This window comes from Melospiza melodia, chromosome 4 (genome assembly GCF_035770615.1).
Source record: "Melospiza melodia melodia isolate bMelMel2 chromosome 4, bMelMel2.pri, whole genome shotgun sequence".
NCBI lineage: Eukaryota > Metazoa > Chordata > Aves > Passeriformes > Passerellidae > Melospiza > Melospiza melodia.
The window spans coordinates 62,898,245-62,913,505 of NC_086197.1; the positions used below are offsets into that span (position 1 = coordinate 62,898,245).

At 36.9% G+C, this 15,261-nt stretch overlaps 1 protein-coding gene across 1 annotated transcript in view; it reads left to right on the forward strand.

The window, feature by feature from the left end:
- MGAT4C (MGAT4 family member C) overlaps positions 1 to 12,294 on the forward strand; it is a 326,605-nt gene extending 314,311 nt beyond the window's left edge. The window contains 4 exon segments of the mRNA XM_063154937.1: positions 1,627 to 1,652; positions 1,654 to 1,780; positions 5,972 to 6,119; positions 7,875 to 12,294. Coding sequence (XP_063011007.1) covers positions 1,627 to 1,652; positions 1,654 to 1,780; positions 5,972 to 6,119; positions 7,875 to 9,031 — 1,458 coding nt within the window. The 3' untranslated portion in view covers positions 9,032 to 12,294.
- Positions 12,295 to 15,261: the final 2,967 nt, after the last annotated feature.

Here is a 15,261-nt window from a genome sequence, read left to right on the forward strand (position 1 = left end):
AAGAAAAACAAAATCTTTATGTAACTTTAAAAAATATCTACACTGGGGTTTCAGAATAATCAAGGTATTTTAATTCAGCCCGCCCTAAATAAAGACAGACAAAAATGTATATTGTTACTGATTCCTTCTTTTTCTTCATGCAACCTGTAAATTGGTTTTACTCTCAGCATAGTGAATATAAAAGCATTCTGTGTACAGCCAGCCTCCATTTACTGCAATTCATTTCAAATCTATAGATTCCTTGCAATTACTAATTGCATTACAAATATTTGATATATTTACCTCCTGCTTCTCTGGAGTATAATGGACTCAAATTTTATACTGTTAAATGTGGTTATTCAGTTTGGCAAAAGAAATATACATTGGATTTTGTGCTTGGTAGATTTTTTATTATTAGGACAGAAAATTTTCTGTATGATATGACAAATCATTTATGGAACTCCTAATATGTCCTAATTTGTATCATTGTAGATGGTCAATATTTTTAAAAATGAAGATATTTAAGTGCAGGGTTTAACCATTGCATGTATCATACTTTTTACTACTTCACATAGACTAGCTTTAAAGTCTTTGTTTGTATATAACTTCTATACATTAAATTCAATTGAAAAATGATGAATTGCTGTGGAAAATAATTAGAATATGAGTAAGAACTTAATGCATAAGTAATAAGTCTATAGTCAGCTGTTTTGTTCATAATCCCTCAGACTTTGGGCGGTGAGATCTTTAATTTAAGGCCAAATCTAATTCAAACACTTACAGTCCTACACAGGTTAGTGTTACAAGTTGGTGGACAAGAACAGAGTTCATCTTGTTCTCCAGAGTAAAATTACTAAAATGAATATGCAACATTAGAATATGACCAGACAGTCCATCTTCTTGTTCTTGACCAGAAATATACAGGGGCTTCATGATCTCTGTGCCACCCTTATTTGATTTATCTAATCAGGTTGGTAAGGATTTCCCAATGCTCTGCTTAGGTGTGTCTGGTTGGGCTGGACACCCACCTTTCTTCTGAAGATGGAAATAATACTTCCACTTAACCACCTTGAGCTTCTGTACTTTGACAGGAAAACTCTAATTGATATTATACAGTCTTGCGAGTGCTTTTTCTCTTCAGGGAAGGTATCTTATTTGTGCCTTACTTGTATTTAGCATACAGATTTCTTCTATTGGTAACAACACTGAGTCAGGCAATAATTTCCTCCTTGCTCGTTGACCTGGCCTGTCCTTGGGAGGAGACACAGGTACATGGGGGAACAATGCACAGCATCATCTCCAGCCACCAAGCTGGGATCTGACACTTAAGCATAGCAAACTTAACTGTTGATGCACTCCTGCCACAGTGACATCCATCATAAATCCATCATAAGCCCACTTTAAAATGGGTATGACAGTGGGTATGTGTTTTTTCTTTACTGACACTAAAAAAAAAAAAAAAAAAAAAAAAGGAAGCTTAGTTTATGGTTAAGATTGTATATTAAACCTTAAGATGACAATGATTGAATGAAGTTGAAAGTGCAGTCTATGTATTTTTGAAGGGATTTGATACATCTGAAGGTAAGTTTAGTTGTTGTCATGCATATCAGGTGGACCATTCTTGTAATACTGTGGTTTTATTCATAGGTGACACTACCGTATGCAGTTCTTCACGAGACACAACTTGAAACATTTTGATAAAATGAGATGCTTGCGGAAACGATCAGCAGTGTCGTTCTTAGGAATCCTTGTTGTTTGCTTGCTCTTCATGAACTTGTACATTGAGGATAGTTATGTTTTGGTAAGTTGCAAAGAAGTGATCCTGAAACAACAAAACAGTAAAACACCCCGAGTAAAATGGTAAATTGTTGAGGATAAACTACATCTGAACTATTTATGTGAGCTGTTTTTCAACATGTTTTGTACACACTGCAAATCTCACCTCTGAATACTGCATTAAATGCTATTTTAGAAATAGAATTATAAAAGAAAATTTACACCCATTTTATCTACTTTAGGCTCCTTGCATAAATAATTTCATTTTAGTGAGTTTATTTTGTGTGTTTCCTACCTTTTGTAACTCAGATTTTAGTCTGATGGGTTCAGTACTACAGCATTAAAAAATAGACAAATGAAACCTAAAGTAAGTTTATGATTTTGGAAAAAAATGTGGAAATATTTATGTAGGAATTTCAACAAATAAGCTACTGGCAACATAGCACAACTCTACGGTTCATGTGTAACCTAGGGGTGTTTCAGTGCTGAATGCCAAGTGAGCCCTGGAGACTCAATTAATGGATTGAATTTCCAGTTCTTTGGAGATTGGACTGGGCCCAGTAAAAAATCATAGTGGTTGAAAACTGAATCTTGTAAGTAGTTAAATGGCTAAACAGAATTTGTTATATTGTGAAATGACTAGATAGTGCTGTCTTTATCTTTAATTGAATGGGGACACTATGGATTTTCCAATATTTTGAAGGGTGAATTCTGATCTCATTTACATCTGAAAAGAAACATAATAATATGTCTAAAAGTGTAATACACAAGCAGTAAAATCTTTATGTTATTTATCAGAACCATATATACAGTCATCATTATTTTAATTTAAAATATTATAATTATAAAATTAGTTATAACAGTACTGTAAATATTTACAATATTAATATTATGCTAGTACTTTTCTAGGCCATTTAAAAGATGGCCCGTTCTTGTAGCAGGTTACTCAATTACAGACATATTTCTTCGTTTACCACAAAGGTTTTTCACTTTTTTATTTATTTAACTTTTCTTGGTTATGATTAAATTTGACCTGACTTATCACTTTTTCTTCCTAGTGGCATTTTCCCTAATGTTTCTTCTCTGTTCACTAATTGCTTCAAAGTCCCCCAGATGTTTCTGAAAGTGTTTTTATTATCACTGCTAATGGTGTTCCTCTTGGCTTGTTTTTGAAATCTTCCTGCCTATTTGCCAACTCCCCAGATGGCTCCATGTCTTTTTCTTAATTTCTTTTTCCCCCTCCCCGTCACCTTTTATAAATTCACTCTCTTTCATTGCTTCTCTTATCACAGTTCTGGCATGTTTGCATTCGTGCAGCTCTCAGCCAAGTCTCTTGCCAAGTCTCCTGAGAGTTCTTCCAGGTCTCTTGATACCTTTATGGTCCATCAAGTGTTTTTCAAGTGTGTTAGGATGCTGACTTTTCAACTTATTTATTTAGTTTTATTCTCAAACTTCCTGACCCTGTCTGACAGCTCCAAACACACCCTGTCTGGTGTGTTTTCTCTGCTGAGGTAAAAGATGAGCAATTTCACTGTTTGTGGTGAAGAGAAATAGACTTGGGAAAAGCTTTTGAGCACAGCAGGCTAACCAGTTTCCCTCAGGGGATGAAAATCTGAAAGTCCTCAGAGCCCTAAATTGCAGCCAATCTCCTGCTGTTAGAGGAAAGACATCTGACCCAGAGTTCCCCCTGCCAGTCTCGGGCACCAGGCTGTGCAAGGGCTTGTGGTGCTCGTGTCTCCGGCACCAGATGTGACACAAGCGTCTTTTTCAAAGAGTTAGAGTATTAAAATGACATTTATTTTGGTAAACCTTAAGAAGGGAGGAGAGAAACTTTCTGGTTTTCCTCAAAGGGTCTCACGTATCCAGAGAATCCCTTCACTGTTTTCTGCAGGGCGTTTGCTGCAGAAATGGAAAGTAAGGGCCCATGTGGCAAAATGACTGAAGTGCATTGGGTGGAGGGCATGCAGTTATGCAGTGCTGATACATGTGCATTAGAAAAGCAGTTTAAGGTGTTTCATCTGCAATGTATGAACTGCATTTGATCAAGCATTTTGAAGACATAATGAGCTAAAATATACCAGATAGCACAAAATTCACAAGGGAGTCTTCTACCTACTCAGAGTTGTAAGTGTATTGTGAGTGAAGCATGTGTTCTGTGTTCTTCTATGAATACTAATCACTGTTTTGGGCAATATGCAAAGAATTACACTGTTGTAATTGACACAGCATCCTTAGCAGAGCAGGGCATCCTCATAAAGGGTGGAGAACTGCCATTCATCCTATGGCACCTGCAGGAATCTCCCAGCAAACGCTGGAATGCAAGTTGGAGTTTAGTTAACAGAAGAAAGCCAAAACCATTCCAGAAAAAGCTAGAGAAGAAAACAAAGAAGAGTTAATCAAGCTCCTCAGCTTCACTGACCTCTACATAGTCAGAGATAGAAGAAACAGATTTTAATCTTTTGAAAAAATCCAGATTTCTGTTTGGCCCATCATTCAATAAAAGAATGAAAGAGCAGCTATTAAAAAGAAATGTTAGCCACAAAAGCCATTTATTAAAGAGGGGGCAAAAAAGGAAAATTTTTGTGGTCAGTTTAGATGTTTTGCTTTTTAAAATCAAAACATTTTCTTCTGACATTGTCTATTTCTAAAAATTTTATGTAGCAAAACCTCAGCCAGCAGAATAAGTTTCCATTCCAAGACCTTATGAAACAAGGAATTTTGGTGCTCCATTCTGGAACCCATGACACAATGTTTTGTTTGCTTCTCAGATATTAAAGAAAGGTTTTGAGAAAAGAAAGTTTTTGGACCAGCCTTTTTTCTTTTCCACCTGACATTTTTAGTGGAAAATCTCCTCAAGTTTTGGTGTATTTTCTTTCAAGATCATTAAGTTACATTTTAATCTTGAACTTGATGATCAAACTTCCTCTCATAATTTATGTGCAAATGCAAAGTGGTACATAAGCACTTGAGAAAAATTACTTAAGAGACACTGAAGATCAAGAGAGCTTAACAGTGCAGGTAGATGCCCCTGGATGCCAGTTCTTTACCTAGCTCAGAAGTGCATTTTTTTACTACTATGCAAGAAAAACAATGAACTATAAATGAATGTAAGATCAGTTGACAGAAAGATTTATTTGTGCTATAAAATTTAGCTTTGACACATTTTTTAATATTTATGCCATTAAATATGAGCACTGTTTACAGTTCCTGTGGTTGTTTCAGTTAGCAGCAGTACTATTACTGCACAATGCTCCCATTTAATGACAGATCCCAAAGTTTTAGTGCATTAACATATTGCATACATCAGAAGAAACAAACTCATTCATTCATGTGCCTGCCATCAGACTAAAATCAAACCACATAAATTAAATAAGCATTCCTACTTTTAAATACAGTCTTCATGAGCTGTTAGATATTTTCTCTTTTCTTAAGGACTGAGGAGCAGACTTTCCCTGAGGCCCAAGTGACATTATGGGTAGGGCACTACTGATGAAGCCTCTCTTTACCTTCTGTGCCTTTACTATCACTAGGGAAGCCTCTTGGAAGAGGACTGAAGAAGGAGGAATGAAGAGGAGGTGTGGTCATAAATGTACATTTTGACTATGCCATCAAAAATGTTCTCTGAATTCAGAGAAACTTTTACTGTCTGCACGATCACATGCATTTCTTCTTATCGCAAACCTGAGTCAAAATTTCTCAGAAAAATGTCAAAATGAGCCAGATGCCAGGATCTAGATTTCTTTCCTTTGCAGCAGTTTTGGTATATTTTTTAATCACTAGAAACATTTTTTTTTAAATCTTCTGTGTTTTTACATCTGTGAAAGTTCTCCTATCTGTTGCTGAGTAATATTTTCTTATCCCTCTTTTGAATACCACAGCATTTTTTTGGCCAATAATTTAATATTTGCTACCTTTCCAGAGTTTTATGCAAAGTGTTTTTTTTCTTTTTCTTTTACTGTAATCTGAAGGTTTATGGTAGATTTTCTGTAGTCAAAATGTATGGTATTCAGTAATGCCTGTTGGTTTGGGGGGGTTTTGTTTGCTTGTTTGTTTTTGTTTTAAATGAGGTGACATCTACATGCTTTCCTGAAAGCTGAAACTGAAAAATGCTATTCTTGGAAACTTGCCTGTCCATGTTTCCTCTCTAACTGACATTCACAAATGTGTTTCTCTCTCTCTCTCCCTTTTTTTGTTATTTTTGTTTTCCTGCTAATAGGAAGGGGACAAGCAATTAATCAGAGAGACAGCCACGCACCAGCTCAACCCAGAGCGTTATGTTCACAGTTTTAAAGATTTGTCTAATTTCTCAGGATCTATAAACATTTCCTATCGCTACCTAGCTGGCACACCTTTGCCAAGGAAAAGTAAGTAACTGCAATTTGAATATTGCAAAATGAGGCAATCTAAAAAGGTGTAGAATCCATATAGTCCCTGTGGTATTTCCATGCAAGAGGGGCTGAGTTAAGCAGTGACAATCCCAAGAGAGTTAGTGGCCATTCTTGCGTGGCCTCTAGTCCAGACCTAGCAGCCTGATTACCTTCTGCCTGACTTGTAGATGTCCTGCAGGCAGCAGGTCTGGGGGAGCAGAATTCCATGGATCTCCTCCCAGGCAAGAGGAAGATGATTTAGGAAGCAGCAGCAAGGCACATGCTGGTGGTGTTCTGCAACCACCCTCTGAGAGCACACTGTCAATCTCTGTATAACTGGTAAATCCAATCTTAAGTACACTTGGCATAACACAGATGCATCCCTCAGGTCCACTATCCTGCCAGCCCAGTAGCTGCAAATGGACCTCCTTGCTCCTGTAGCTGTGCTAAAAAGGAGAATTGTGCTCTTATCGGGACAGTAAAGGAGGATTCTTCTCACAGCCATCTGCAGATGGACTATTTAGTTATTCTTCACACATGGTTCAAGACTTTCCTCTAAAAGTGAAATATGGCCATACCTAGGTGTCCTTTGGGTTCCAAATCAACCATTTCACATACATAAACAAAACCCTGAAGTCCAAGCCCAGAAGGTAAAATAAAATAATACGTGAGTTGCAGAAAGCTATAAAGTCTGTTCAAATTAAATTTGAAAAATCTAATGGCTCTGTATGCAGTGTAAATTACTTCTGGGGGTTGTGCTTCACTGTACCACTTCATTTTGAGCAGACTTAAGCCTCAAGGGAAACCCTGATTCACTATCAGAGCAGTCTTTTACAAATGACTACATTTTAAGAAAGTTGGGGTAGGTTCAACTTGGGTACACATTGTCAATTACACAGTCTTAACATTTTTTTACATCAGACGCTACGAAAATAGAGATATATTAGCAAACATCTGAAAAAAATCCTAATTTGGAATGCTGGTAGGAATACAATGACAGTGACTACAAAAGAGCAGAAATGAAATTTCATGTTTATAAGACATATCTCTGTCTAGAAAGAATGTAACAGCATTAAAAAATATTTGTACAAGCAAGGAGAGAAGTTCTCTTCAACTTTAAAATAATATCTAAATTGAAGAGTGTTTCCTTTTGAAACCTGATGAGTGCTTGATGAGTCCTGAAAGAGGGTTAGAAGAAAAACTACTAGCAAGGAAAAACTAGACAAATTCACCTAAAAATGAACACACTAAGAAATCACTATCCATGCAAAATTGATAAAACTGTAAAGTTATGCAGAGATGTAACTAGACTTTTAGAGGGCTTAAAATGATAGAAGTGCTGCATTTGGTAATTCCTTGCTTATCAAATATGGTGTGAATAATCCCCTCAAAATCCCCTTTCTTTTGGCAGATTTACAGCCTTATCATTGTATATGTGGTTTTCTCTACAAGGCATAAACATACACACTGCTTTGGCATTTGTCCTCAGGGTGCTACTCCTGGCAGTAAACAAGTGAATGTTTAACACAAAAGTCTCCATATGTCCATTTGCTCACAATATCACACCTCCTAATGAAAAGGCAATAAAGGTCCTTTGTCGCATGCAGCTCAATAAACTCACATACCAAATTTCTCAGTCTTCACCATTCACAAGGTTTATTTAATATAAACACAGCTCTGGAGAATATCTTTGTGATAAAATTGCTTCCAATATCAGATTCTCAGTTTTTGTTTGAACTGTCTTTTGTACAGGGTATCTTACAATTGGACTATCCTCTGTAAAACGGAGAAAAGGAAACTACTTGCTTGAGACCATCAAGTCCATATTTGAGCAGTCAAGCTATGAGGAACTCAAAGAAATTGCAGTGGTAGTACAGCTGGCAGATTTTGACTCAGCCTGGTGTGAAGGGATGGTCCAGGATATTTCACAGAAATTTGCACATCACATAATTGCGGGCAGATTAATAGTTATTCACGTCCCTGAGGATTACTATCCTGTACTGGATGGCCTTAAGAGAAATTACAATGACCCCGAGGACCGTGTGAAGTTCCGATCAAAACAAAATGTAGATTATGCTTTCCTTCTCAACTTTTGTGCTAATCTTTCTGACTATTATGTGATGCTGGAAGATGATGTTCGCTGCTCAAAGAATTTTTTGACTGCTGTTAAGAAAGTTATTACCTCACGAGAAGGATCCTACTGGGTGACGTTGGAATTCTCCAAGCTGGGGTACATTGGAAAGCTTTACCATTCCCATGACCTACCACGCCTGGCCCATTTTCTATTGATGTTTTACCAAGAAATGCCTTGCGATTGGTTGCTCATCCACTTTCGTGGGCTGTTAGCTCAAAAGGAAGTGATACGTTTTAAGCCATCTCTCTTCCAGCACATGGGATACTACTCATCTTACAAAGGAGCTGAAAATAAGTTAAAGGATGATGATTTTGAAGAGGAGTCCTTTGATATCCCTGACAACCCACCTGCAAACTTGCACACCAATATGAATGTATTTGAAAACTATGAGGCAAGCAAGGCTTACAGCAGCATTGATGAGTACTTCTGGGGCAAGGCTCCTTCTACTGGAGACTTCTATGGGATTGTATTTGAAAAGCCCATTAAAATCAGTAAAATTAAAGTTGTCACTGGAACTGAAGATCGGCAAAATGACATTTTACATCACGGGGCCCTGGAAGTAGGTGAAAAGATTGTAGGCAGTAAAAAAGGAAGACAATGTACAACTTACTTGAGACTAGGGGAGTTCAAAAATGGGAATTTTGAAATAACAGATGTAGAGCACAAAGTTCTGTTTGATATTAACTGCATGAGAATACTTGTTACTAAAAGTCAAAAAGAATGGCTGATCATTAGGAGCATTAGCGTCTGGACTTCTCAAACACCAAACCAATAGAGCGAGGCCACCCCAGAAGGTACAGAGTGCATACAATCAACTGGGTCACAACTGGTGCCACTCCCCAGAAAAACAAACACTTCAGCTCTTCACTAGAGACACAGAATATCTGGGGAAAATCACAAAACAAGTAAAGCAATTTATTTTTTACCAGTTTGGTCAGGCAATATACAAACATTTATTTGTTGAAAATTTCGAATTTTATAGAAAACAAAAGGTTCTCAAACCTCTCTTGAGATCTTTAAACCCTTTTTTAATTATTATTTCTCTGTAAGAGAGATCTTGTGGACTATACAGAACAAAAAAAATCTGTCTTATAACTGCCAAAAGGTTTGAATCTATGATCATTATGTTGTGAAAAGAAATTGGATTGCACCTTATGCACATAAAAATTTTAAATCCTATGGTAGTATGCGTTTGTACTGTAGTTGGTAATGTGTTTCTTTTCCAGGCAGTTGTGACAAGATCTGTCCTGAAACTGGCAGTTTACTTCTGAGCACTGTAAGAAAATAATGTGGCTAGTCATTGCAACTTCTTGTCAAAAGGGAATGTATAAAATTATAAATCTGACATGACAATTATGTAAAAAATAGATAATTGCATCTGTTTTTCTGTCTCAACAAATATCCTTTGTTCTTTTTCCTGGCTCCTTTCACTGAAATGAGCACTTACTTGGATTCTATATTACCTAAGGGACCAATTTATTCTCCTTACTTGCTCAAATTGCCTCACACCAAGCAAGCCTTCTGCTTGACTACCAATGTCAGTATCAAACCCAGGTACCTCAAGAGCAGCACTTGTCTCTTAGAGAGGCATCTCAACAGATCTCAGCTTCAACACTTTTTGTTCCTTCACGATATGGAGAAGTCCCTCTGAGAAATTTGCAGATAGCTGAATACTACAGCATGGTTTCCAAGGGTTGTCATACCTTCCATATCTACCTGCCCATGCGTGATACAAATGCAAAACATGCTGTGTTAATCAGTTGGGTGTGAATGTAATCTCCAGTCTGTCCTGGATGATCTGTAGTCAACAGAAGAGACACAAAATTAAGAATCCTAATGCAATTAGAAATTAATATGTTTCTTAATTAGGAGGGTTCTGGGTGTTTGGGTTTTTTTTAAGTTTTCTAATTCTGATTGTATTAGTATTGTAGACATCTTCCCACTGCCTCTGGTTATTTCCTATAAATATATTTTGCCTGGCTTTAGACAATAAGCAGAAAGGTTTCTCCAGTCCACATGACTTCAGTGTTAGCTCTGGGCTTCCAGTGCATCACACAGGGAAGCTGTATAGCATATGATTTACGCTATATGCATAGATTTAGATTAAGAGAATCTCTGGGGTTTTTTTCCTCTAAGAAATTCCCTAGATTGTCTCAGTAGACACACTAAGAAATACATGAGTTGCAAGTGTGACAGAGATGAACATTCTATTGTCAATCTCATGAAAACTGTGCTTATCATCTGATTGCATTTAGGAGGTTTAGTTAAACCTGGAAGGCAAGAATTAAATTTCAAGAATGCTTGCACTGACAAAGACTGAACTAGCTACTGGATGAGTACATACAAACCTAACATGGCTATTTCAGAAGGATAAATTATTTTTAAAATCTACACAAAACATCAATGCAATTGATTTTCCTGGTTCATAAATCTGGAGTCTAGCTTTGGCAAATTACACAATACAGAGGTAAGGTATATTGTCAAATAAATGTTCTGATATATGCTTCTATCTAATTCAGAAAAAGATCTTTTTCTCAAAGAAAGTCTTTGCTTCTTTGTTCCCTAATATATACCTAAATCTCTGGTTTTTTACATACATATCTTCAATAAAATAAATTAAAAGTGTCATACGTGTTCAACTTGAAAAGGAAAATTAAAGCTCTCTTTAAAAAAAGGGAAATACATACTAATTTTAAATTATTATAAATACTTATGAAGGACTTACATTTTAATATCGATATTCCACATTTCAATAATAATTTGCGGGTAATTAGTGATTAGTCAATCCCCATTTTATTTTAAATAAGCTGTCATTCTTCTACAGAATCACAGAATGGTTTGGGTTTAAAAGGACCTTCAGGATCATCTAGTTCCAACCCCCCTGCCATGGACAGAGATTTCTTCCACTGGATCAGGTGGCACAGAGCCAAATCCAGACCAGTATTGAACACCTCCAGGGATGAGGCATTCACAAATCCTCTGGACAACCTGTTCCAGTGCCTTGTTGTTACCACAATAAAGAATTTCTTCCCAATATCTATTTTAAACCTACTTTCAGCTTCAAGCCATTCCCTCTTGTCCTGCCACTACATGCCCTGGTAAAAAGTCCTTTTCCAGCTCTGTTGTAAGGTCTCTTTAGGTGCTAAAAGGTCTCCACAGAGCCTTCTGTTCTGCAGCTAAACAACCCCAACTCTGAGCCTTTACTCGTAGCAGAAGTGCTCCAGACCTCCAATCATTTTTGTAGCTCTCCTCTGTATCCACTTGATCATTAATATGTAATTCATTAACTTTCCTTGATCCCTCAACTATTAGGGCCAAAACAAACATTATTAGGTTAAGCAGGAACCTTTACTTTTATTCAGAAATGCAATATGTCTGAAGCAATTTTCTAAATTAGAAAATAGACTCAATCCCAAGATCTCAAATACTCTTGTAATCAAAACCACAGACAATGTGAATGGCTAGTACAGATTAAATGTTCTCAACATAAGCCTAAGCAATCTAAATGGTATTTTTTAATTACAAGCTGAAAAAAACTGCTTTCCTTTTCAAAATAACACTTGTAGTGGATCTCCTCTTTGTCACAATGGCTTAGCAGCAAGATCTCTCATCTGGTTGTTATCACTTTTGGGAGATCACACTCAAAAATGCCCTCAGAGAAAGCTTTCCTTGGCTGTGAATACTGGTAAGTGCTAAGAATGAGAGGCATGCACCATTCTTACTGTTGAATTTGACCTGGCTTTGAAGAAATAATTAATACATTTATTCCAGGAAATCCTAGAATTCAGTTTTAAAAGCTAATGTTTTGAGCACTCACTGTAGGGCATCCAGCTTCTCCATCACTGAACATATATCTTATCCATCATATTCACAAAAAAATGGTTACCAGATTCTGGAAGGGAAAAAAAAAAGAAAAAAGAAGCCATAAAATATCTTTTTGTGGCACCCAAAACTGTCCCCAGCACTCAAGGTGAGGCTGCCCCAGTGCAGAGCAGAGTGGGACAGTCCCCTCCCTTGCCTGGCTGGTGATGCTGTGCATGATGCCCCCCTCAGGGCAGGGTTGGCCCTCCTGGCTGCCAGGGCACTGCTGACTCGTGATCAACTGTAACCCCCAGGTCCCTTCCCACAGCTCTGCTTTCCAGCATCCCATTCCCCAGTCTGTCCACGCATCCAGGGCTGCCCCATCCCAGATGCAGAATCCTGCACTTGCCCTTGTTGAACCCCATATGGTCAGTCACTGCCCACCTCTCTAACTTTTTGAGGTCTCTCTGCAGGGCCTTTCTGGGAGTTGACAGATCCTCCCAGTTCTGTATCATCTGCAAACTCACTTAGTGTCCCTTCCAGTCCTGCATTTTGAGTCATTTCTGAAGATGTTGAAGAACACAAGGTCGAGAATGGAGCCCTGTGGAACCCCACTAATGACAGGACCCGAGTCCAATATCATCCCTTTCACTATAACTCTTTGTGAGCCAATTGCTATCCCATCACATCACATGATGTGTTTATCCAGCTCTGTGTTGGATAATTTTCCAGAAGAATCCTGTGAGAGACACTATCAAAAACTTAGCTGAAATCCAAGACCACATCAACCACCTTCCCTTGATGAACTAGATGGGTTACCTTGTCATAAAGGGAAATCAGGTTTGTTAACCTGGACTTCCCTCTCGTGAAGCTACAGTGGCTGTGTCCAATGACTGAGTTGTCTTTTGGGTGTTTTTCACCTGAATAATCATCATAACATTACCAGGCACTGAAGTGAGGCTTAGACTTTCCACAAATACTGAAAATATTGCACTGTGGTCCGGACAGTGATGCATCTGTTCTGAACTTACCTACATGTATTGCTCCTGCTAACACCTTTTGGGATTGCTGATTGTATAACATAGGAAATTCTTGGGAAGTAAAATATTTTTCACTTCAAATTAAAAGAAGAAACAAACACTTACTGGAGAATAAACAAATCCAGGACGTGGCAATTTTCAGGACAACCAGTTTTAGAATATTTAAGAGAACTACTACGATATGGGTAATTCACTAAGATTCTATACAAATGTAATATTTTTTAGATCCAACTGATATGGTGCTCTGTTTTACTGTCTGATCAGTATTCTCCTATGTAAGACACTAATGTTTTTGCTTTTATAAAAGGACATTGGAAACTTGTTCATTATTGAATAGCTACAAGTTAAATAAAGAGCAATCTATGGCACTTTAGAGAAGATTTCATTCTGGAAACTTATTAAAGTAACAAACCCAATATCTAACTGTCTTAAAAACTGCAGATGACATCAGCTTTCATTGTGAAGCATTTCAGAGAATCTGATGGAAATATTTCTTACTGCTCTCTAGTTAAATTTGCAGTTCTGTTAGACTACATTTAAATAAGTATTAAATTATGAGTTGTAATGCAGATCATATGTCATGAGCTCTAGCAGTGTCATACCCTCAAATGGTAAAGTATAACATTTTGTAAAGACAAGTGGAAAATACAGATGTATCATAATGAAAACAGATGGTTTTTATGTCATATGCTATATACAAAGACAAATTAATTGGAGCATCTCCACCACTCCGTCAGCTTTTCAGATAAAGCAAAATAAGGGGCTCAATTTTTGTTTTTCAATCCTTAGTCCCTGAAGACAAAAATTATTAAATTTATACTCCCTTCAATCAAAACTGTGTTGACCTATATATCATAGAAAATTGAAAGAGTGGTTTTGCAAAATAATTATATACATACACATACAGAAATATTTGTCTTATCATCTTTATTTTAGTTTTAGCTATCCTGGAAGACTCCATATAGGTGTATTTTGGTATCTTCAGATGGCATTTTCCAATATCTTGCCTCTTTTACTAGTTTTGCCACAGCAAATACATGCTGTGTCACTTAGGTATACATACTCTGTTCCTTTGGCAGAACAGTCAGTCATGTAAAGGAAGTTTACGTTGCTGTTTTTGCTGTAAAAGAAGATAAATGGGACCATGTCCAGAGTCTGTACAACACTTGTCTAAGATCTGATTCCTTCTGGTCGAGTCCTTCATGATGATGGGAGGCCATGCAAGAGGTTTGTCCTGCACATTCTTCTCCTAGATAATTAGAGATACAGAATCTATTTTTGTATGAATACATATAATACATATAAATCCAGATAAAACTACATGATTTATAGTAACTTTTATGGGTAATTTCCTATCAGCAACACCATTCTTCCCAGAAGGGATGTTCAGTGTCTTCCTCATAAATACTATCTTGCAATGAGAATAATTTTTTGAGCTTTAAAAAAAGGAGTATATATCTCCACCTCAATCCAAAGAATTATTTATTGCATATTAGTTTAACAATAAAATTAAATACAGAGACAGAATAATTTCAATACCATATCCATAATAGTAGTCTGCTGTTAAATTGCCATGAAATTGAATTGGCAGCTGGGCAGATATTAGAGTATTTTTCAGCCACATTTATAGATGTTTTTCAACTGTCATGCTACCTAATACTGTTCTCAAATAAAATTCCACTTTGCTCTGATAGTTGTAAAAAGGTTCTTAAAATTCCATGTAGAACTTGAAAGTACTTTAAGTAGGATTATATTGCTGATTAAACCCTTTGTCAACCCTCGGCTGGGCTTTGGTAAGAATTTCACATTTAACAAGTAAAGCTGAACATCAAAAGCTGATGTTCATTTCCTCTGTTCAGACTGTTAAATAGCTGCCTTCCTTCTTTATTGCTATTTACCCATTAATGTTGGTTTTACTTTTGCCAGACTGAATTCTGGAGCAAAAATTTAAAGTATTCTGGCTTTTTTTTTTTTTTTAGTACATCATGCACTACTAAGAGCAGAGATCTAAAGGTGTAAGTTAAAAACTTACACCAGCCTTTGCTGCTGCTGAACGTCTCTTGCAGTGCGCTCGTGCCACCTGGGTTCAGTTCATTTGCAACTTTAGAATCTATTCTATTTTCATGTTACATTTTCACCAGCACACACAGCCACTCCTTTCTTC